At 38.4% G+C, this 22,109-nt stretch overlaps 1 protein-coding gene across 18 annotated transcripts in view; it reads right to left on the bottom strand.

The window, feature by feature from the left end:
- The window catches only part of SULF2 (sulfatase 2), a 293,351-nt gene that overhangs the window by 96,715 nt on the left and 174,527 nt on the right, over positions 1-22,109 (bottom strand). For 14 of the 18 annotated variants that reach the window (XM_034413833.3, XM_087889122.1, XM_087889133.1 and 11 more), the window contains one exon: positions 2,009-2,254. In XM_034413833.3, the coding sequence (XP_034269724.2) occupies positions 2,009-2,201 (193 nt within the window). In that variant the 5' untranslated portion in view covers positions 2,202-2,254. Of the gene's footprint in view, positions 1-2,008; positions 2,255-11,127; positions 11,165-19,327; positions 19,572-19,978; positions 20,146-20,184; positions 20,974-22,109 lie in introns of those variants that run through there. The other 4 variants (XM_034413832.3, XM_087889137.1, XM_087889134.1 and 1 more) reach the window with 4 other exon arrangements.

Here is a 22,109-nt window from a genome sequence, read left to right as displayed (position 1 = left end):
ATTATTAAAACAGGTCTGTCTAGCTCTGAGACACATAAGACACATAACCACCCAAAAATGCTTCATTAAACTAAAAATTCCCTTCCTTGATGCAGTAGATATATTCTGCGATTTAAGAATTTAAAAGGAAATGCAAATAATTTTTATGATTTTAAATCATGTTAAAAAAGGAACACCAGCAAAATTAATAAGATACATATGAATAACTATGCCTCTTCTTGTAGTTTTAATGTAAGTATTTTGAATTTCTATTGCACAAAAATAAGTAGTTTTATTGTAATGCTCCTTAGGACAGCCCACAACGATTAATACCCTGGGTTTTTTTATATGAGGCTATTAAAATTATGAGAAAAATAACCATTTCTAAGCTATTCACCTTTCAAAGTTCAGAACTGCCAGTTTTAAAATGTACAGCATGGTACAACATTTTGAGTAACTTGTACAGCATCTCTTTTACTCTTTACAGAATTAAATATGAATGCAATGAATTTCAAAGAATGCTGATTTGGAAATTGGAGATATATTAGTATTGGAATTATTTGGGGGGTTGGTTTCTGGGTTTTGTAGAGGCTTTTAGAAGCTACATGCAATTCTGGGGGCAAAATTTGACACCACCAAATTAGACATATGGCATAAATCTAACAAAAATACTCTGATATTATCGTAACTAATTTCCAATACTTAAACAACTTTGCAAAGATTGGTATAATCATTTCTTCAAATTGTTACTGTAAGGAAAACATAGTTATTTAAACTTGTTCCTCAACAACTAAATCCTCAATTAGTGAAATGATCCATCTTCGTCAGAAACAAGATAGCATCCTGACATTAATTCTTCTAGACAAGTAAAATATTGGGTACACAAAAGAAAAATGACTTTTTCAGCAACAAAACTAACCAAATCTTCTTCCAGCTTTAATTATATGAATTGTGTATTTTCTTGTCTTACTGCTATTTCCAAGTTATCCTTTGAATATTTATTTGTGGGTATGTCTGAGTGGCAACAAACACAGCCCTGTTTAGTATACTTATGAAGTGCAATGAAGGCAAAACTAGAGCATTTGCCAGCTTGACCTAATACTGCAAAGCTCTAATTCCTTTCTCAAAGTCTGCTTCATTTCCTAGAAATCTGAAATCAAACATACAACAGCTTATTTTATGATTAAAATCTAGAATGCCTTCTCAATACCAAATATTTAAACAAATGATTTGAACAAATGGTTTTGCTTCCTAAAAATGTAGAATTATATACAGCATAGATTGCACCTTTAAATCTGCTAAATGTTAGGAGAGCTAGAACACACTGTATTAATTAAATTAATTTGTGTAGCACAGAATATATTTCATTTAGAAACATTCAGACATCAAATTGTTTTCTCCTTGCCAATGCAATGGTTTCTACTCAGATTGTTTTAGTTTACACATGAATTTTGACCTGGATGAATGAAGTTTCAAAGGTCAAGGCTCCATCTTGCCCTTCTGAAGGTCTGCAGAAGATCATCCAGAAATGGTATGATGCACTGGAAGAAATTGGTCTGTAATGGGGAGGGCTCTTTATTCATGTTCTGAGAGGGATAAAAGAGGAAAGTGTAGGAAGCTTTGAAGAGGCAAACCATTCTTATTACCATCCCTTCAAACCACTCAGAATGCTTCAAAAATTAAAATAGAGAATTTGGCTGTTTTGCTTCCAAATTTTAATGATGTAATCTTTTAGATATAGCAATGCATGGTGGTTTCAAATGGAGCACTCTGGGACTCTTACAGAACCTTAGCAATTTTAAGATGTATCCACTTCAACTCCCATTGTTGGCTGGGGAATTCTGGATTCCATACATTTTAACATTTGCCAAGGTTGAGAAATACTGACATGGATGACAGAATATGGCTTGCCCATCTCTGATCTAGAAAAATTTATGTACCACCAAAAACTAGCTAAAGTAAATTCCAGGACCAGTGAAAAGTATGCCATATTTATCAACTAGTACCATATGATCCCTTTAATTCTTACCAAGTTCTACATCCTGGTCATCAGTAAGAACAAGAATGATGTTTGGGCGGATATTCCGCCGATCCCTTTGAAATCTTCCCTTCAGACGCTGATTCAACAGGAAGGCTGAACTGTCATCCAGCAAGGATAAGAGAGTCATTATGAATAATCCCATGACAATATTACGGTGTGCCATATTGTTCTTATTTTGCATGCTCTTCAAGCAAATTTGAGGGAGTATTTTCTGGTTCTTCCTCAAACGCTGATCTAAGAGGGAGCAAAAAAATAAAATAAATAAAAACATAAAAAGTATGCAATAAAAATATAGACGTATTTTATAAACCATTTAAATACATTTTTTTTCAAAAAAAAAATATTTTCCTTTGACTATGAAAAAACTTGACTATGCAGTCCTTCCAATTCAATTCCAAAACAGCATTTTAAGTACAGCAGTATATACAAATAGCACTTATCTGCAGCTCTACAAAAAGCTGCATTTTTTGGGCAGCTGTCCTCCTTAATCTTGGGACCCTATGATCCCAAGAAAAGATGTGGCTACTTTAAATGGGTGCAAAACACATTTGCAATACTGCATACTTTGAGGCATCTTTCTGAAGCTGAGTACTTCACAAGGATTGTGAAAGTACATTACATGGCAATCATAGCAAGTAGCAAAAGACGTGCATGCCTATAAAATCTGAATGAACATATACAAAATAGTCATCGACAACCTTCATTTACAACATATTTCCACTAAATCACTTCAGTTTTAACTTATTATTTACAACAGTTGGAGTAGATAGGTAGGTAGATAGGCAGGCAGGCAGGCAGACTTCGAGTCATTGTTATCTCTATTAACTGCCTGGAGAAGTTCCTGCCATTTTCTTGGCAAGATTTTCAGAAGTGGTTTGCCCTGCCATTTTCTTCCTAGGGCTAAGAAAGAAGGACTGGCCCAAGGTCAACACGGTGACTTTGTGCTTAAGGCAAGACTAGGACTCAAGGTCTTTTGTTTCTGGTTTAGTTCCTTAACAACTACACCAAACTGGCTCTCTTTTCATAACTTACCTTAACTACAAAACAAAACGAAATGAAAACCCACAAACAGAATTGGCATTGGTATTAAGATCAGAAAAGGACACTCCAGAATAGATTTTTTAACATTTATAGTCATTAAATAGAGAAACAATCTGTTGAGTGGGGTTTATAGGTAAAAGTAAAGAAGTGTCAAGTCCATCTTTCTGTTTTTTTCCTTAACAACCCTTTTTATTATACTAAGGCAATATACAGAAACTAACTATAGAATTAACATTTTAGGGCAAGGTAGCAATAAACTTAAATTAATTCTATAAAAGTAATGGAAATGCTAACTTTCCTCAAAAATTTAATTGCAGTAATTCCCTCAAAGCAATGAAAAAAATGCATGCTTACTGACACCACAATTGAATTTCTTTCCATGTGTCTGACACATGCAGGATTAATTTAGAAGAGTGCTATAATTAATTCTGAACTTTATAAACTTTTTGGCTGTGTGGGTAGAGATATTCGGTGTTATGTCAACAAGATTGGGTCGTTATTTTAAGTCAGCGAGTGTTTTAGAAAGTAGAAAAACAAGCAGGTTGCTGAACTTGTTTTAAAAAGGGAAAACAGAGAACCCATTCTTTAAACAAATCATAAGCTGCCATACTTTTTTATTTACTTGACATAATTTTATTTACTTGGCATAAATCAACTGTCGACATCTTTTCTTCTCCAGAAAACTGTCATATTCTTATTTGGTTATTCACTGAATTTAGTATACCCAAGAAATATAATTTGCAGAAGTGCACAGTTCAAAGTTCTCTAAGCACCTTTTCATATTTTATTAAAAATCACCTTCACTAGTAAAGCACTGGACTAGAAATTTATAGTAATTTTTATAAGGGAGTGGGAGGCACCGTGTTACTGTGGTTCTCCTCCTATCTCTCTGGTAGATCACAGTCGGTGTTGGTAGGAGGACAGAGGTCGACCCCTAGGCCCCTCATTTGCGGGGTGCCTCAGGGATCGGTCCTCTCTCCCCTCCTATTTAACATCTACATGAAGCCGCTGGGTGAGATCATCCAACGATATGAAGTGAGGTATCAGCAATACGCTGATGATACCTAGCTGTATATCTCTACTACACGTCAATTCAGTGATGTAATGGGCCGGTGCCTGGAGGCTGTGAGGGTCTGGATGGGAGTCAACAGTCTCAGACTTAACTCAGACAAGACCGAGTGGCTGTGGGTATTACCTCCTAAAGACTATGTTGACTGTCCATCCTTGGTTCTGGGGGGGGGGGGGAGAAATTGTCCCCCTCAGAACGGGTTCGCAATTTGGGTGTCCTGCTAGACTCACAGCTAAGTTTAGAGCAACATCTGACAGCTGTGGCTAGGGAGACCTTTGCACAGGTTCGCCTGGTGCACCAATTGCGACCCTACTTGGATCAGGAGGCTCTCCTCACGGTCACTCATGCCCTTGTCACCTCATGGTTAGATTATTGCAACACGCTCTACCCTTGAAAAGTGTTCGGAGACTACAGCTGGTCCAGAATGCAGCTGCGCAAGCTGTCGTGGGTGCACCTAGGTACACCCACATTACACCAATTCTCCGCGAGCTGCACTGGCTCTTTATTGGTCTCCAGTCACAATTTAAGGTGTTGGTTATTACTTTTAAAGCCCTACATGGCTCAGGGCCAGGGTATCTTCAAGACCGCCTTCTACCGCATAACTTCCAATGACCAGTAAGATCCCACAGAGTTGGTCTCCTCCGGGTCCCGTCAGCTAAACAATGCCAGCTGGCGGGCCCGCGGGGGAGGGCCTTCTCTGTGGCTGCCGCAGCTCTCTGGAACCAGTTGCCTCCTGAGGTCCAGACCATCGCCACCCTATTGGCCTTCCGAAAAGCGGTGAAGACCTGGCTTTTCCAGCAGGCCTGGGGCCGTTGATCTCGCTCTTGCGATCCGGCCATGAATGGTGTGAATGAGTTTTAATGTTTTTAATTCTTAAATGTTTTTTATAATGATTTTAAATGCATTGTGAGTCGCCCTGAGTCTTCGGAGAGGGGCAGCATACAAATTGAATTAATAATAAATAAATAAACCCAAATTTCATGTCATATTATGCAACTTTATTACAACCCTGTTGATCAAACCTCTGTGCTACCAATTTCATTTGATTCATGGCATCTTACAATTATTAAAGTATCCACAGTACATATAACACTACAATTAAATATTTATAATAAATATAAAGCTTTAAAATGTTCACATTTAACTATATACCCTTTTAAAACAATACACCAAAACATCCATTGCAGCACTTTTCTGTCACAAAACAATAATCCTATTGAAACCCCATGATTGTTATTCCATATCCCACAGATTATGATGACAAGAGAGCAACAGTATTAAAGCTTTGAAGGACTTCTGGAATAATTCATCTTTTAATGCTATCTGGAAGGCTGTCACAGTCGCTTATAATCTAATATCCAAAGAAAGCTGTTACAATTTGGTATCGCAACTCAAAAGCACTCTCTCCCTTTCTCTCACACACACTTTTCTTTTCTCATAAAGGTGTGGATTTTTCCCAGTAAAAATCCCACAATAAATATGGTGTTTCCCTGAAAATAAGACATGTCCGGATAATAAGCCCAATCAGGCTTTTCAGCGCATGCGATAATATAAGCCACCCTTGCAAAATAAGCCCCCCCACCAACTACTTACACGCATGCGCAGCCGGTCCCGCCATTTCCCCTGATTGCTTGTCGCGCAACCAAAATGAGTTGAGGAGAGGAGGTGAGGCCGAACAGCTCAATACATTCCACCCACTCCAATGGCAACAGCAGCCTGGCTGCTTCCCTTCCCCGCCATCTCTTTATCAAGTGGGGTAACAGGTGGGGTGGGAGAGAAGCAAGAGGCGTGGAGCGAGATGTGGCTCCCCTTGCCGTCTCTTCTCCCCACCCCTTGCCGGGCATGGCAGGGCTCCTGCCCCTTGCTTAGCCATCTGCCCTCTTTAGGGATGCAATTTGGGGGTGGCAGGTGGGGGCGGGCAAGAAGCAGGACGCAGGTCTTACCTTTCAAGCTCTGTCGCTTTTCTTGCCATTGTGTCCAACATGCTGTAAAAAAAACCTTTCTCGCAAATTCAATCAAACTTCTCAAACTCCCGTTAAGGTTTTCTTTATAGTGTATTTCTCTGGACACAACAGCGAGGAAAGTGACGGAGCTTGAAAGGTATGACCCACATCTCACAGCCCAACACGTCCCACCCCACCCCAATGGCAACAGCTGCTTCCTTTCCCCACCATCTCTTTATCGAGAAGGGTGGCAGCTGGGGCGGGGGAGAAGGTTTTCTTTTACAGCATGTTTCCATGGACACAATGGTGAAGAACATGACGGAGCTGGAAAGCATGTCCCGCTTCTCACCCGCCCTGCCTGCCATCCCCAAATTGCATTCCTAAAGGGGGCGGGTGGCTAAGCGAGGGGCAGGAGCCCTCTCATGCCCGACAAGGGGGGGAGAAGAGATGGCAAGGGGAGCCACTTCTTGCTCCACACGTCTCTCTTCTCCCCCGCCCCACCTGCCATCCCTCTCGATAAAGAGACGGCGGGGAAGGGAAGCAGCTGTTGCCATTGGGATGGGGTGGGATGTGTTCGGCCGGCACAAAGGACAGGGAGGGGAGGCGACAGCAGCAACTGGATATCCAGTCTCACGCTCGCTGCCTCCTGCACCCCCAAAATAGTAAGACCCCCCGATAATAAGGCCAAGCCCTTATTTGGGGGGGCAAAAGAAAATAAGACCCCTGTCTTATTTTCGGGGAAACACGGTATATCTATACATTTGTGCGAAAATTCACGTTGCTCAGATAAACCTTAACTTAAAAAGTTCTTAAGCTGTGGCAAACTACAGGCCTGAAAGAAAAATATCAGGTTTTGGCTACACATAAAGACAGAAAAAACAGGAGAACCTGCGCATATAAGTGTTGGTATAAGAAAAATAATCCTCAAATGCAGTTACTAGAGACATCAAACTGGAAGATGCCATTGAGGCTAGCTGCCTATTCTGTGCAAGAATCCAAATTAAACTTTGATAGACAGCTGTCCACCTCTCCTTCTAAACCTACTACATTTTTCAGTAATTAGTTCCATTGATAAACTGTTTTTATCTTATAAAATTACTGTTAGCATTTCACCAACTCTTATTCCTATGACTTAACATTTATTATTGTATATCCTAGGATGATAAAAAAATGATATAGCCTTTTGTTCAATTTTTTTCAGATATATCAAGGCAACCTTCCAAGAATTTCTCTTTTCTTTCACCAATACTTAAAAGTTTGTAGTCCCAGATCTTCTCTGAATCTGATTTTGACCGGGCCCTTTTAAAAGTATAAGGCTTAAAACTGGACAAAATCCTCAAGATGCCACCTGACTACTAAAAAAAATAAATAATTAGAAACTATGCTTCTGTTGATGCATCGTAACAATGTATTGTTCAACTGCTGCTAAAGCATTTTTTCCCAACCTGTTCAGGTCCTAGTTGTCAAGTAATCCACCTCAAATTTAACTAGGTTGCTAATTAGAATGTCATTAGATAATTTGGCAAATGCTTTGCAGAAATCACAGTAATTTATGCTTACTAAAATCCTGACCTAATTAAGGAGGTTTGCTGGATTTTTTTTGCTGGTCTTTAGGATGACAATAACAATTTGTTCTTCACTTATCTGATACTTTTGTTCTCTAGGATTTCACAAAGTCAACACAGTATATCAGCTAAATCCTTCAGTACTCTGGGATGAAATTCATTCAGAATTCAACTCATTCAGACAGATATTCCCTGACCATGAATTTTAAATTTAATCCTGCCCTTCACAATGGCCTAATTAAATTTATATCCCCCTGTTGGAAAAGACAAAGCAAAATAGGATTTGAGGAGTTCTATCTTCTCTTGCTATTGTTAAGTGTTAATATTTGCAATTTTAATTATGTACTTGCTGTACTAATTCTTTTTTCTTTGAACATATCTGAATAAGCCCTATTTTTTTTATCTTAAAATGTTTCATCAGCCTCAGTTCATTCTGACCTTTAGCTGCTCAAATCTCATTTTTGTAATTAAGAACAGTCTTTTTCTTAGTGATATCTTCCACCTCCTAATGAGGTTTTGTTTGCTTCCCTGATTCTTATTTTTTTCATAGGTTTTTGTGCAGCTATAGCTTTTGTGTCATTTCTTTCTTTCTCCTCCTTGCAATTCTGCTTTCTTTTTCAGGAATTGCCATACAGCTTGAGCTCTATTTTTTATATTTAGTTACTTCTGTCATGGAATCATTTCTCTGGTTTTATTTAAAAAAGAACACTTAACACTCCAAAATATATGTTCCATTATATTTATCTTTAGTGTTCCTTAACTTTAAATAATCCAGGATTATGTGGTCAGTGTTGGGCTCTTGCCTAAACTGAAAGTAATTGTTTTCTAAATGTCAATCTCAGAGTCCTCTTTAGTAAAAATTATTGCAGCAGATGGAATTCTTTGTATATCATGGAAGAGGCTTTCAGGTTTTATTTTGAACATCTTTCCTGTAAATCAGTGCAGGCAAATCTCTTAACTGATAACAGGCATATTTACAGCTGGTTGTATATGTAACATTCTCATATCTCTAACAAATGTGAGAACTACAGGTAATCCTCATTTTACAACCATTCATTTAATGACCAAGGTTACAACGGCACTGATTTATGGCTGTTTTTCATGCTTATGACTTATTGTAGCATCCCCACAGTCATGTGATCAAAATTTGAATGCTTGGTAACTGGTTCATATTTATAATGGTTGCAGTGTGCCAGGGTCATGTGATCACTTTCTGTGACCTTCTGACAAGCAAAGTCAATGGGGGGTGGGGGGAGAGCCAGATTCAATTAAAAAATATTTTCCTAACTTAAAACGGCAGTGATCCATTTAACTATGGCAAGAAAGGTTGTAACATTGCCACTTAACTGTGGCAAGAAAGGCAAAACTCAATTAACACCTGTCTCTCTTAGCAACAGAGGTTTTGGGATCAATTGTGGTTGTAAGTCAAGGACTACCTGTAACTCTTACAGTTCCTTTCTTTGAAAGACAAACTGATAGCTTTCTTTGGATCTTTGGCTGGTAACTGGATTGAAGATGTTACTTACTTGATTTGCTTATAATGAAGAAATGGGATGAAGAATTTGAATCTGTCACCAAGGATGAGGTGTTGAGATTAGGGAATTGTTTATACCTGACGTGAGTTGTTTTGAGGGTTTCTTTCCTTAATACATTTATCTTTTTTTGTATTTTTTTCTTCTAATCTGTATTATCTTTCATTGTTTTATTCAAAACTTTAAATAAAATTAATTGAAAAAAGATATGCTGATACTCAACAGTTCTTGATCCAGAGTTGATAGTTAGCAAAGCACACAGCTTCAAAGCTACCGTTTCCCTTAAAATAAGACATCCCCTGATAATAAGCCCAATCGGACTTTTGAGCGCATGCGCTAAAATAAGTCCCCCCTAAAAATAAGCCCGCCCTGAAAATATTTAAATGCATGCACAGCCAGTTCCCGCCATTTCCTCTGGTTAGGTTAGAGCTGGAAATCAGGTAAGATGGCAAGAGGAGCCCCGTCCTGTTCCACGCTCCCCAAAATAATAAGACATCCCCGAAAATAAGGCCAAGCACTTATTTCGGGGTTCAAAAAAATATAAGACAGGGCCTTAATTTTGGGGAAACACGGTATCATGTCCCTTATAAAAAGTCTGTTAATTCTTTCTTTCCTGCTAAGGATAGGAAAGAAAAAAGTTACTGATTTGAACTAGCATAAGTCACAGAAAATACACTTTTACTTTGGCAGTGATCAATCATTTATTTATTTGGATTCATTTACTGAGATATCTCCATAAGACTTTTCTCAAGTCCTAACCAAGGAGATCAGTTTAACAGTGTAAAGCTAAGAGCCGAGATTTACTGCTGAGTCCTTGTTGTTGTGGAAGTCTGAAGTTTTTGGCAGCCCACTTCAATAGAAAGTAATTTTTTCCTGGAGTTTCTTTTGACATGAATTACCGAAAAAGAATAAGATAAAGTTACAGAAAATGGAATGCTTTTACGTCAATTTATCTCTCAGCTAGTAAATGTGGGATTTTCCCCCCACTAATAGCATCTGTGTGAACTGGTGAGGAGGCTGTTCCATTAACTACTAAGAGAAGAATGTCCAGGTGGCTAGCATGTGAATCACTCTTAGGCTCTAAGCATACCACCATATTGGCCCTTTCCCCCAATGTTCCTGTTATGTCTACTTTATCAACTGTGTTCTGTGTTGGATAGTCTGAAATCAAGGTTTTCTGACCTTGTGCTTTTCCTTTTCCTTTAAAGGAAAAAATTGTTATTCTCTGTGTTTGCAAAGGCAATAAGCTAGTTTACATCTCACACTGGCAGGGTTCATATACCGTACTAAACCAGATTGATAAAACACAATATAAAATACAACTGGATATACATACGTTATACCCAAAGAAATGAATAATATTGGCTGATCCGTTTAGTATACTAAGAGAATAGCTAGGTTTCCATAACTTCCTGAATCACAAACTCTCTAACTTTTGACTTGTTTAACATGTTATGTGAATCTATATTATACAGAAGCTCCTTAGTAAGTAAATTGGTTTGACAGGCATTTAATAGGAAGTTCTAATCTGACCAATTGTCTGTTCCAAAAGCAGCAGTTATAAAGCAGTAGTATAAACTTCAGGCATCCTGTGAAGAATTAAATAAATGTTCAGACTGAATTGCTTTCTTTGTTTTTGTATAGGTTGAATACAAAAATCTCAGTCTCTTTCCCTCAAATTTAAAACCACTGCTTCTTGTCTCTTTCTGAGGATGTAAAATAAGTTCTTCTTTGGGTAGCCGTTTAAATATTTACATCCAATCTGTTACCTACTCTTATACTGATAGCTGTCTTCTGCATTATTTTTCTTTCAGAATTGAATAGCAAGTAGTATTTATCAGCTCCATATGTTATTTGCTATTGATTCCAGGGCTATGACATGCATAAAATGAATTAGTTTTTTTAAAGGGTTCTTAAATTTTTACTACATTTGTTTACAATACACTCTTGCACTTACCATATCCAGCTTGACACAGATGATAGCAGTAGTTACCATTCCTATGATGCCAATGAAAATAATGTTTTAGAAAGTGGGCTGAGCAAAGCTAGCATGAATGTGAATTGAACAATAAATTGAACACGAGGGGAAACTATCATGTGACCATTTTAGTACTTGCCAAGCTCAGAACTGATTTATTCCCATCACATTCTCTCAATGGCATTTAGTTGCATGGCTAAGCACTTGGTATTTTGATCGGATATGGTGCAGCATTTGCTAACTTTGGTAACAATTGGGAAAAACCCCGGACTTTTGAATTTTATGATATCATCCTATTCATACTGAATCTGAGATTCAATGCCATTTTTATGAATTATAGGAAGGTGTTAAATAACTTTTTCAGCAAATGTGAAAGCCTATAGAGAACCTGTCTCTATAATACTTATACACATTTCCAGAACACATAGTAATTTTTAAAAAATCTTCAATTTTTTTACCGAGTTATTATGTGACAAATACATTCTGATTGCAGGCTTTCAGACAGCTATAGAGAATACTTATGAAGAGTAGCTATTTTGATAATGAGATAGATGTAATGTGTGAAAATAGTTTAAACATCTATGTAGTAAGGTAAGCTGTAAAATAATTATTTTGGCAAAGAATGTTTGAAAACAAACATGCTGCTTTATGCTCACAAAAAATAGCTATACAAATATACAAGAAACCATTTTATAGCTATACAAATATACAAGAAACCATTTGAGTATTTTTTTGTATTCAACAGGACTTGAATAAGAAATTCTACTTTATCAAAAGTATGAGCTCTGTCTCAATAAGATTACAATATAATTTAAAATGCAACAGAAATGGAAGATGAATGAATAAGACTACCGTATTTTTCGGAGTATAAGACGCACTGGAGTATAAGACACACCTTAGTTTTTGGGGAGGAAAATAAAAAAAAAGCTGATTGGTGGGTGCATCAGCCTCCTGGAATACCTCAATCAGCTGTTCCCAGAGGTGAATTTTAGCAACATGTTCATTGGTTGTGAGCTCTGTGCCTTGCTTTTTTTTCTGCCTCTAAAACTTCTGAAACTCTATTTCAGAAAAAAACTTTTTTTTTCTGCCTCTGAAAGCCTCTGAAACAGAGCTTCAGAAAAAAAGGCTTTTTTTCTGAAGCTCTGGAGGATTTTTTTCTGAAGCTTCATTTCTGAGGCTTTTTTTCTGAAGCTTCTTTCCAAAGTTTTTCTCAGCCTCTGAAATCTCTGTTTGCGAGGCTGGGCCGGGCTACATTCGGAGTATAAGACGCACCCAGATTTTCACCCTCTTTTTTGGGAAAAAATACGGTAAGTTGGTCAAAGGAAAATGATCTCAAATGTGAGATGATACAATGGAATATAATTTCATTTTTTGTTTTGAAAACATGAGTTTGAACCTACTGTCCATTCAAGGGAAGACAGAAACATGAGCAAACAATGAAGATTAAGAACTTAAAACTTTAGCAGTAACAAATGCTGTTCAACTAGCTAATATTAAACTGAGAAACATATCTGTATTCCTAAAATAATCATTCAACTAGTAAACCTTCAAGAAAAAGGGATAATTAACATATATTTTCTGCAATAATATTGCTTGTTAATAGGAAATTTTATCACATCTGTCTGATGCATGAATTTATTTTATTAAATTTACATCTTCCCTACTGAATATGGAAATGTGATGTTCCAATGAACATCTAAATATATACTTAAGTACTTCCACAAAAATGATGTAAATTGTCTAAAACATCCCTGAGTCATGTGAAAGTCTGGCAACTTGATTGTTAGTTCCAGATCTCTCCCAGATGATTAAAGTTGTGCCTTTGAGATGGCCTGTGTTTAAGGTCTACATCAGAGGTCCCCAACCTTTGGGTACCAAGGACCAGTTCTGTGGAGAAAGGTTTTTCCACAGACCGGATGGGCTGCCTGCATCCCGCAGATGGGGCTTTGCTTGTTTATGCGGACTGGTTGCTGGCATGCCACAGATCAGTGTTGGTCCATGGAACGGGGGCTGGGAATCCTTGCTCTATGTGACTCTATCAAAAGAATGAGCTGTCTCAGTAAGATTACAAAATAATTTAAAATGCAACAGAAATGGAAGATGAATGAAAAAGTTGGTCAAAGGAAAATGATCTCAAAAGTGAGATGATATAATGGAATATAATTTCATTTTTTGTTTTGAAAACATAATGAGTTTGAACCTACTGCCCATTCAAGGGGAGACAGAAATATGAGCAAACAATGAAGATTAAGAACTAAAAACTTTAGCCAGTAACAAATGCTGTTCAGCTAGCTAATATTAAATCGAGAAACATATCTGTATGTGATTCTGGAGGGAAGATTATCTTGTCCCATTTCAGTTGGTGTTCAGGATGGAAATAGCACTAGTTGTTCTTACTGATAACACAGCTGTGATGAAATGATACATCCGTTTTGATGCTCCTTGGTTTCTCAGAGGCTTTCAACAGCATCCACCATGAATATAACTGATTTGTATCAAATTCTGCATGACATGCCAAAAGTAGACAGAAATACAGTTTTCTTTTTTCAAACACTGGGACATACTATATATTTTATCTTCATCCAAACCATATATAAAGAATAAAAGTAAAGGCATTAAACATAAAAATTATGAAAAGTTGACTTTGCAATAATTTTATTCAACAAAATATGGCATTTCCTTCTGCGAAAAAAGTAAGGACACCTTGGCTCTGCCATCTGATATTGTCTGCCCCCTTTGCAAGAAACAATCTCAAATTAGGCTGGAAGGAATTTTTCCTCCCTTCTCCCTGAAAAATTTCTTCAGCTATGCAATGTTTGAGGGGCATGTATTCAGATTACCCCAAAGCATCTCAATAGGATATACATCTGGACTTTGATTTGGACATTCCAGCACTTTCCATTTCTTTTCTTCATCCATTCCTTGGTGGATTTACTGGAATAGTTAGGGTCAATGTAATGTTGCAATGTCCACTTTTGGTTGAATTTCAATTTTCTGACATGGTCTCATGTTATCTTCAGTATAATGGTATAATGAAAAGTTCATAGAAAATTCATCATCATAGCAATTCATGACGATGAGTTGCTCAGGCCCTGATGCAGCAATGCAATCCTAAAATATAACATTTCCACCACTATGTTTTACAGTTGGTATCAGGCTCTTCCGATGAAATGCTGTATTTGGTTCTGGTGCTGTGGCCAAATAACTCTACCTTTGCCTCATCCATCTGGAGCACATTTTCCCCCAAAGTCTTGATCTTTATCTAGGACGTTCATGGGCAAACTTTAGTCTTTTCCTTTTGTTTTGTTTTCTGTATAGCAAATGTTTCTTCCTGGCATACCTCTCATATAGATCTGATTTGTTCAGCTTCTTTCTAGTGGAAGGGTCATGCTCTTCCAAATGAGCAACACATATCAGGATTGCTTCTATTTAAGAAGAGCAGTGAGGTCAGGTCTCTCCATTGGCAACAACCACCATCTACTCAGACTCAATATGCCTTGATTCTGGACTTGAAATCTTGTGATTTTGACTTGGACCAGGATTGGCTGACAATCCTTCTACAATATTTGGACCCTTCCTTGGATTTTGCTTGACCACTGCTATGCTTGCTGTTTTGGATTTGAAACTGTTTCAAGCCAAGCTTGTTGGACTTTGGGGAATTTAGTTCCCCCAAAATAAATGTGTGCATCCGTATGTTTGCATTCACATTTCCTTTGCTGCTTGTTCATTTGCTCCATAAACTTCTCAGCGGAGTTTGCAATCACCTCTCTGTGTGTTCATGGAGACAGGACATTTTGCCTAGGTAACAGTCTATGGTTATCCCCATCTTCTTTATTCTCTACACCAGGGGTCCTCAAACTTGGCAGCTTTAAGACTTGTGGACTTCAACTCCCAGAATTCTCCAGCCAATTCTCCAACTTCAATTCTGGGAGTTGAAGTCCACAAGTCTTAAAGCTGCCAAGTTTGAAGACCTCTGCTCTACACTGTCATAGTTAAGTGCTACAATTTGGTAGCAACTTTTAGATGACCCTGATGATCACATCCAAGATTAAAAACTATAGGTAACCTTGAGAACTTGGGCATTTAAGTCCTAAATGATTGTGTCAAGAAAACCTACTCTCTCCATCATAGTATGTTTAGGAGGCTAGTTGTTAACAAATTAACAACATAATAGATACCTGGCTTGAAAACCATACTCTGAAATTACTGATCCTCAATATTGCTTCAACACATTCAATGCAGACATTGAATGAGGTGCCACAAAGTTCACTCCTGGGCTCTGTGCTCCTCAAGAAGTTTATAAATAACTTAGATGAATAGAAGAAATGTTTATTAAATTTGCAGATGAGATAAAACTGAGTGATCTAACTATTAGCTTATAAAGCAAAAATAAAAACACTCTAAGAGACTAGAGAGATGGCTAGAAATAACTTTCTCTGTAAAATAGAAGCCAATGAACCAATATATAATGGGGAACATCTGCCTGGAGAATACTACTCATGATTAATTAATAGTAATTAATTGAAAACTGAATCAGCAGCAGATGCAATTGGAGGCACGAATAGAAATATCATTTCCAAATCAAGGAGAATAACTGTTCAACTGAACTGCATATTGGATAGACCCTATCTCGAGACTAGTTTTGAGCACCATACTTTAAAAAAGGTTTCAGACAAAGATGACAGTTTAGAGAAAGGCAAGAAGGATGATTGTGGAATGTGAAACTAAGTGGAACAACGTTCATAGACAAATAACTGGAAATGCACAACTTTAAAAAGGAAGAAAGACAAGAGAAATCATAGCTACCTGTTTTTTCAACTACCTGTAAAGATATTGCATAGGTGATGATAGGGCAGACCAGTGGTGAAATCCAAATTTTTTTACTACTGGTTCTGTGGGTGTGGCTTGGGTGTGATGTGGCTTGGTGGGTGTGGCAGAGGAAGGATATTGCAAAATCTCCATTCCCATCCCACTCTGGGGCCAGCCAGAGGTGGTATTTGCCGTTTCTCCGAACTACTCAAAATGTCCGCCACCGGTTCTCCAAACTGCTCAAAATTTCCACTGCCGGTTCTCCAGAACCTGTCAGAACCTGCTGGATTTCACCCCGGGTGTAATATCATAATATCATATGGGGCAGACATAGAATTTAAATTTAAATTTAAGTGTAAATTTAAGTTACAGAATAAAAGAATCTTGTTAACAATAAGAGCAGTTTGATAGTGGAACCATTCTCCCAAGATGATGATGGGCTCCCCTTTACTGAACATTTTCAAGCAGAAGATAAGCAACCATATGTGGTACATGTTTAAATTTGGATTCTTAGAAAGAACAGTGGATTGGGTGTCAGGATTTCAATAGCCTCCTTTCAAGTCCAGAATTTTATGATCACAAATACTTAGCACCCTATATTGTGTATATTTTTCTGATCCTTTGCAAAATATATCTGGGCAATTGTTATGGGAAGCTGGAGAGTTAACATTCTTCTTGCGTTTAAAAGTCTCTGGTAAACTATAATTGTGAAATCATAGCATGCTTGCATTTTTTGTAAGCATGCTTTTTTCCTATTAGCTCTAATAAGGGTTGCACAATGCTGCAATGACTTGATATGGGAAAATACATCCTAACAACATTGAGAGACAGACATTAGAAATTGGAAGGGGAAAAATGAAAGTAATTATTGTCCTAAGCCCAGTAACCAGAATCTTTAGTGAGGCAAGAGCTCCAGTAAATTGGGAAATTACCATTTTACAAGCAAGATAAAGGTTCAATACTACAAAGGGTAAGATCCAGATTTCTTCCAAACTGACATAAGTCAACCTACTCTCTAAACCAACTGATTTTGTGAGTACATAAAAATTTGGAACAGTTTCTGAACTGCTGCAACATGTAGACATTTCCTAAGAGCCTTTATTTTAGGAGGTTTATGTTCATCTCTTGAGAAAGTAGATGATGTGACATAGTCTTGTAATTTAAGACTGATACTGATCATTTGGCAAAGTGAACTGGATAGCAGGAATAAAGCCTAGGTAGGTAAGTTGAATGTATGAGTAAAATAAATCATTATTTGGGCTACTGTCAAAAAGTGAATTATAGCAAAATAAAGACTGGGCTGAAAGATCTACTGAAATAGTTTTTTTTTTCAGAGCCACAAAGTAAAAAAGGAATATAATAGAACATTATGGAACATTCATCCATTAATCAGAGTAGTTATATAAATACAAATTCAAACATTAAGAAATATCATATCCATGAAATACCATGTGGATGCTTAGTGGGTTTTTTTCATTAGAAAAGAACATAAAACTTAAGTTCTCCCTTGAATTCCCCTTTTATTTTAAAAATCAATTGCAAAAATTATAATAATATACAAAGCTAAAAAATAGCAAAACACCAGGATCTGCAATTCTATGAACTTAACTGAAAGCAAGTGTTGTGTAATTCTAGAGGGCTGATTTCAAGTAAATGTATTTATAATTGGAATGGAAGAGAAATGTTAATTAAATCAGTAGCTGAAATACAGAAATAAAATGGCAAGTAACACTGACGGCAATAGTAAATTTGGAAATACATAGTACTAGCAGTAGCTTGCACCTGCCAGTGATACAATATAATTGATAAATTATGCCAATGAGTTTTTAAGTGGATGAAATTGCATAATGCATTTTATATTTCCTATCATTAAAAAAATCCTCATGATTTCACTCTTTAGGAATTACCCAATAAAACAGGTACGATAATTATATCATCAATCCTCCCTTTTATTTGAGATGTATATATTATTTGTGCACAAGTATTTCTCTTTCCATTCTCTTCATTTTCATAATTTTGCTCTGGTATAGACCATTTTGAATTTGAGATTTTCAGAGTATACTAAAACTCCATAAAACCAATTGTAATTTTAGGGGGTACTAGATTGTCACTGAGGTCAACATTTCCTACCAAGACTGCTTCCTTTCTATCTCACTAATGTAAAATGTCATTCATTACCTGTTTCATACAATATTCCTGTTGGAACATAATATATGTATTATAAATAATATTTCTACAGTTTACACACATACAAACACACACACACACAGAGGGAGGGAGGGAGGGAGAGAGAGAGAGAGAGAGAGACTACAAAAGTTTTTTTTTTTTGCCCTTCTAGAAAAGTCTAATACTAAATTATGAAAGAGAATTAAAGCTGAAATCATGACTATGACAGCTAGAAGTTCCTCTAATAGAACTAATTTACATAGTTGAGCTATTTGGAAAATTATACCTTTTGTTCACATGTCTAACTTTTCATCAAAAAATAAGAAACCCTTCCAGGCACTTTTTTAAACAAAAAATTATGTAACAAGTGGTTTCAAATGATTTCTCCCACTGAAGCCTACAAACAATGGCAACATAGTCAGACTTCCTACAATTGCTCTTATACACAAAAACATACACTTTCCTTATAAATATTCTCCTACATACATCATTTAGCATTTACTCAAGCATGTTCTCTACTTACATTGAATTAAAGTAACAGATAAGGAACATTGAAATCTTATGTATCTCTATCTTAAAGTAACTGCTTTTGATGAGATGGGTGACTATAAAAATTTGATAACAAACTTTTCACTAAAACAAATGGGAGATGCTTCCAAGTACCTGTATGGAATGACTACAATTGACTTTACAAGTAAACTACATTATTATAGAGCAGGAAAAGCTAGTCCTTCTAGACAGCTTCACCCTTTTTCTGATTCTTAGTCCAAAGACTTCAGAAGTAACAAACAAGAAGTTTTTTTCAATAGAGCTTTCAGAAGTTACACCAAGTAATTTTCCTGCTAAGAATAAGCCCCCAAACAATTAACAGATTTGAAGCTTCCAAGATAATCCAGGATGCCTAACAGCTGTGCCTATAGGATCACTGTATCTTAAGGGACTAGATAGTCCTAAATTGACAGGACTATCTAGTCCCTTAAGACAGGATGCTATTTCAAACATAAATATCAAACTTTTAAAAAGACATTTGGGTAATTCTTACTGCATCTTAAGGGTGCATCTTAAGTATTTTTGTTCAGCCTAAAAAACACAATTTTCCACTCTTGTGTTCAAGCTAGTCTAACAAAAGGCTACACAGTATTCTTATATATAAAGAGACGTCTATTCAGTTTCTTTCGCTTCTTAGAAAATGGGGGTTACTCACCAAAGCTGAAGTTGTAAGATTGGAGATTTGGGGGTGGGGGGGGAGAACAGACTGTTCCTATGATGCCAATGAATTAACGGTCTTTAGGGATAGTGAACACAATTGCACGTTAGTTGTTTCATTTTGTAGGACCATTCATTCCCCAAGAACGGTCCTACGTCAAAGAAATGCTATTTGCAAAAGAAAATACATGAAACCACTTGCTTTGAGGCTAGCGAAGCGCCCTAGATGGAGACTCAACACTTGTCTTGGGGGTGGGGTGGATGGGGGAGGAGGGATACTTCTTGAGTAGCTGTCGGGGAACCTACATCTGTGAATGAGCCTATTAGCACCGAGACGCCAATCCATACATATTATATCGAAGTATATTCAATCCACGATTCATTACCTCTCACCAAGCCGCCAGTCCTCAAGTAATTAAAAAAAAAAAAAAAGCAGACATACACGTGTCCATCGGACAAAAAGTGCTGCCAGAAGTAGAAAAGCCAGAAAGGCAAATGAAGCAGCGGGTTGTTCTGGGAGGGGGGCGCACATGGCCGACTCGCTGAGCCTGCGGAGGGCAGCGCCGAGGCACCGGCTCCCCGCCGGCTTCACCCACCCACCCAGCTTCGGTGTCTTGCTCCCCGCCCCCCCCCCAAAAAAAACACCCACCCGCGAAGTTGGACTTTGAAATTCTCCGGCGAGCCGCCTCTCTCGACCAAATGGAAACCTTCCTCTCCTCGCCCGGGTGGGCCACTCACATCGCCCCACGCGCGGGGGTCAGCCGGGCCCGCCAAGCCTTCGGGTTCAGCCGCCGCGGGGAGAAGAGGCTCCCGGACGGAGTCCAGCTGTTCCCCACCCCCGGTCCTCCCACTCACCTGGGAACGACTCCATGGCCCTCCGCCCTGCCTTTCAGCAGCGCTTCGCCTTTCGCGCCGCTGCCGTGGCTGCAGCCGTCGCCGAGCCCTGGAGGACGCCCCGGGATCGCATCTCTCCTCTCCTGCTACTTTCGCCCCCTTGCTTGCTCCCTCCCCGCCACGGCTCTCTTGGCTTGCTCGAGTCCTTCAGCCCCGGTCCGTTCTTCCCTTTCGGCTTTAGTCCCCCCCCCCCAAAAAAAAACCCTCCTGGGGCTCTGCCGGTTGTCTCACGCGGCGCGATTGAAACGCAAAATGCCAGCCAGGCTCATCCGCGCCCGGGCGAGGAGCGACGCGCTTCTCCTATTGCTCCCGCCGGTGCGGATCCAAGCACGGGAGGAGACGATTATGTCCCGATCAAAGGCAGCGGCCAGATCCCATTTCAAAACAGAGCGGGAGGGAGGAGCGGGGAGAGTGTGGGACGGCTTTTTTTTTTGGTTAATTTATTTCTAGGAGGATCCTCCTCTCCAATCTTGACGCAATCCCCAGGCGGCTCAGAGGGGGTGGAAACCTGTTCCCTCGCCGGCGGCATTTGTCCAAAGGCCGAGGAAATCTGTCGCGATCAGCCCCTTTCCCTCTTACCTCAGGCATGGCTGGGCGGGTAAACTTCACCCCGCATGCAAAAACAAAAAACACTCCGGCCCTCAAACTTTAGCCAAAGACGACATTTCTTTCTGCCCCGTCTCTTCCTCCTCCTCCTCCCCACAACACACCACACCAATTTCTCCCATTGCCAGAAAAGTCAAATTTTTCTTTGTGTCTATGAACCCCAAAACTAACCAGCCTCACTGAGTCAAGTGGATGGTGTAAACTGGGGCGCTGTGCTTGCTTTATGATGTAGGGTGTTTTACAAGCCGAGGAAGCTAATTCAGTCCATTATGGTTAACTAAGGAGTAAATCTCCCCTGAGAATATATCAAAAGAGAAAGAGCATCTGAACCCAAGGCAAGAGATGAGGGACCTACTTTTTTTCCCCCTGAATTTTTTTTCCCCTACACTGATTGATCTTCTTCAAGGCTTCCCTGTGGAAAGCACCCTTCGTAGACAACTTTGAACAAATATATTGGGTATTTCATATTGGTGGTTGCAGTGGTTACAGAAGAAAATCTATGTTTAAGGAGAGTTGTTGAGAAAAAAAAATCAGTTTCTTTAGGAAACTGTAAATAATATGTGATAACAACACACAAATGCAAGATTGTGCCTGATTTTGACAGGAACTTCTGGATCTTTGTAAAATAAATATATAGCAAAGCATCAGATTGGATCCAGAACATAAAACATGGGATATGAAGCTGAAAATCTAAATGGCACACAGTATCTTTTTCAAATCATCAGCAAATATGTCAGGGGCAGGATCTAGCCAATACTTTTTTATTACATGGTCAAATCAAATATTTTCCATCACAGATTGTAAAAATGGCTGCATTATTATTATTATGCAGACTGAACATCTGGCTAACAATCCACCAGATGTTCAGACTGGACTTGGCATTTTTATCCACCTGTCGAGTGCTTCCCAAGGATCTGGGATAGGAGATGTTGTTTGTTGATGTTAAAGATATTGTTGCAGGATGTAAGCTGTTCCGAATAAAAGCTGACTTTTGCAATTGACCGATGGTGATTTCAGCAATACCTATGATGTTCAAGTGGTACTCCAGTTGTGTACTCCCAAGGTGCCTATTACTACTGATACTATCTTTACTTTTTTGCCACAGTCGTTCTATGTTATTATGTTATTATTGTTATTATGTTATATTAGTGTTATTCTGGTAGTATTGAAAAACATGTGACTACAATCTGGGTGTTTAAGTGCCCAGCTCACTATTACAGTATTGCAGGGAGTTGTGGTCATGTGATAACCATTTGTAACTTTCCCAGCCACCTTCCCAT

The sequence above is a fragment of the Pantherophis guttatus genome, chromosome 3, assembly GCF_059756535.1.
Source record: "Pantherophis guttatus breed Tessera chromosome 3, ASM5975653v1, whole genome shotgun sequence".
NCBI lineage: Eukaryota > Metazoa > Chordata > Lepidosauria > Squamata > Colubridae > Pantherophis > Pantherophis guttatus.
This window is presented reverse-complemented; position numbering and strand designations above follow the sequence as displayed.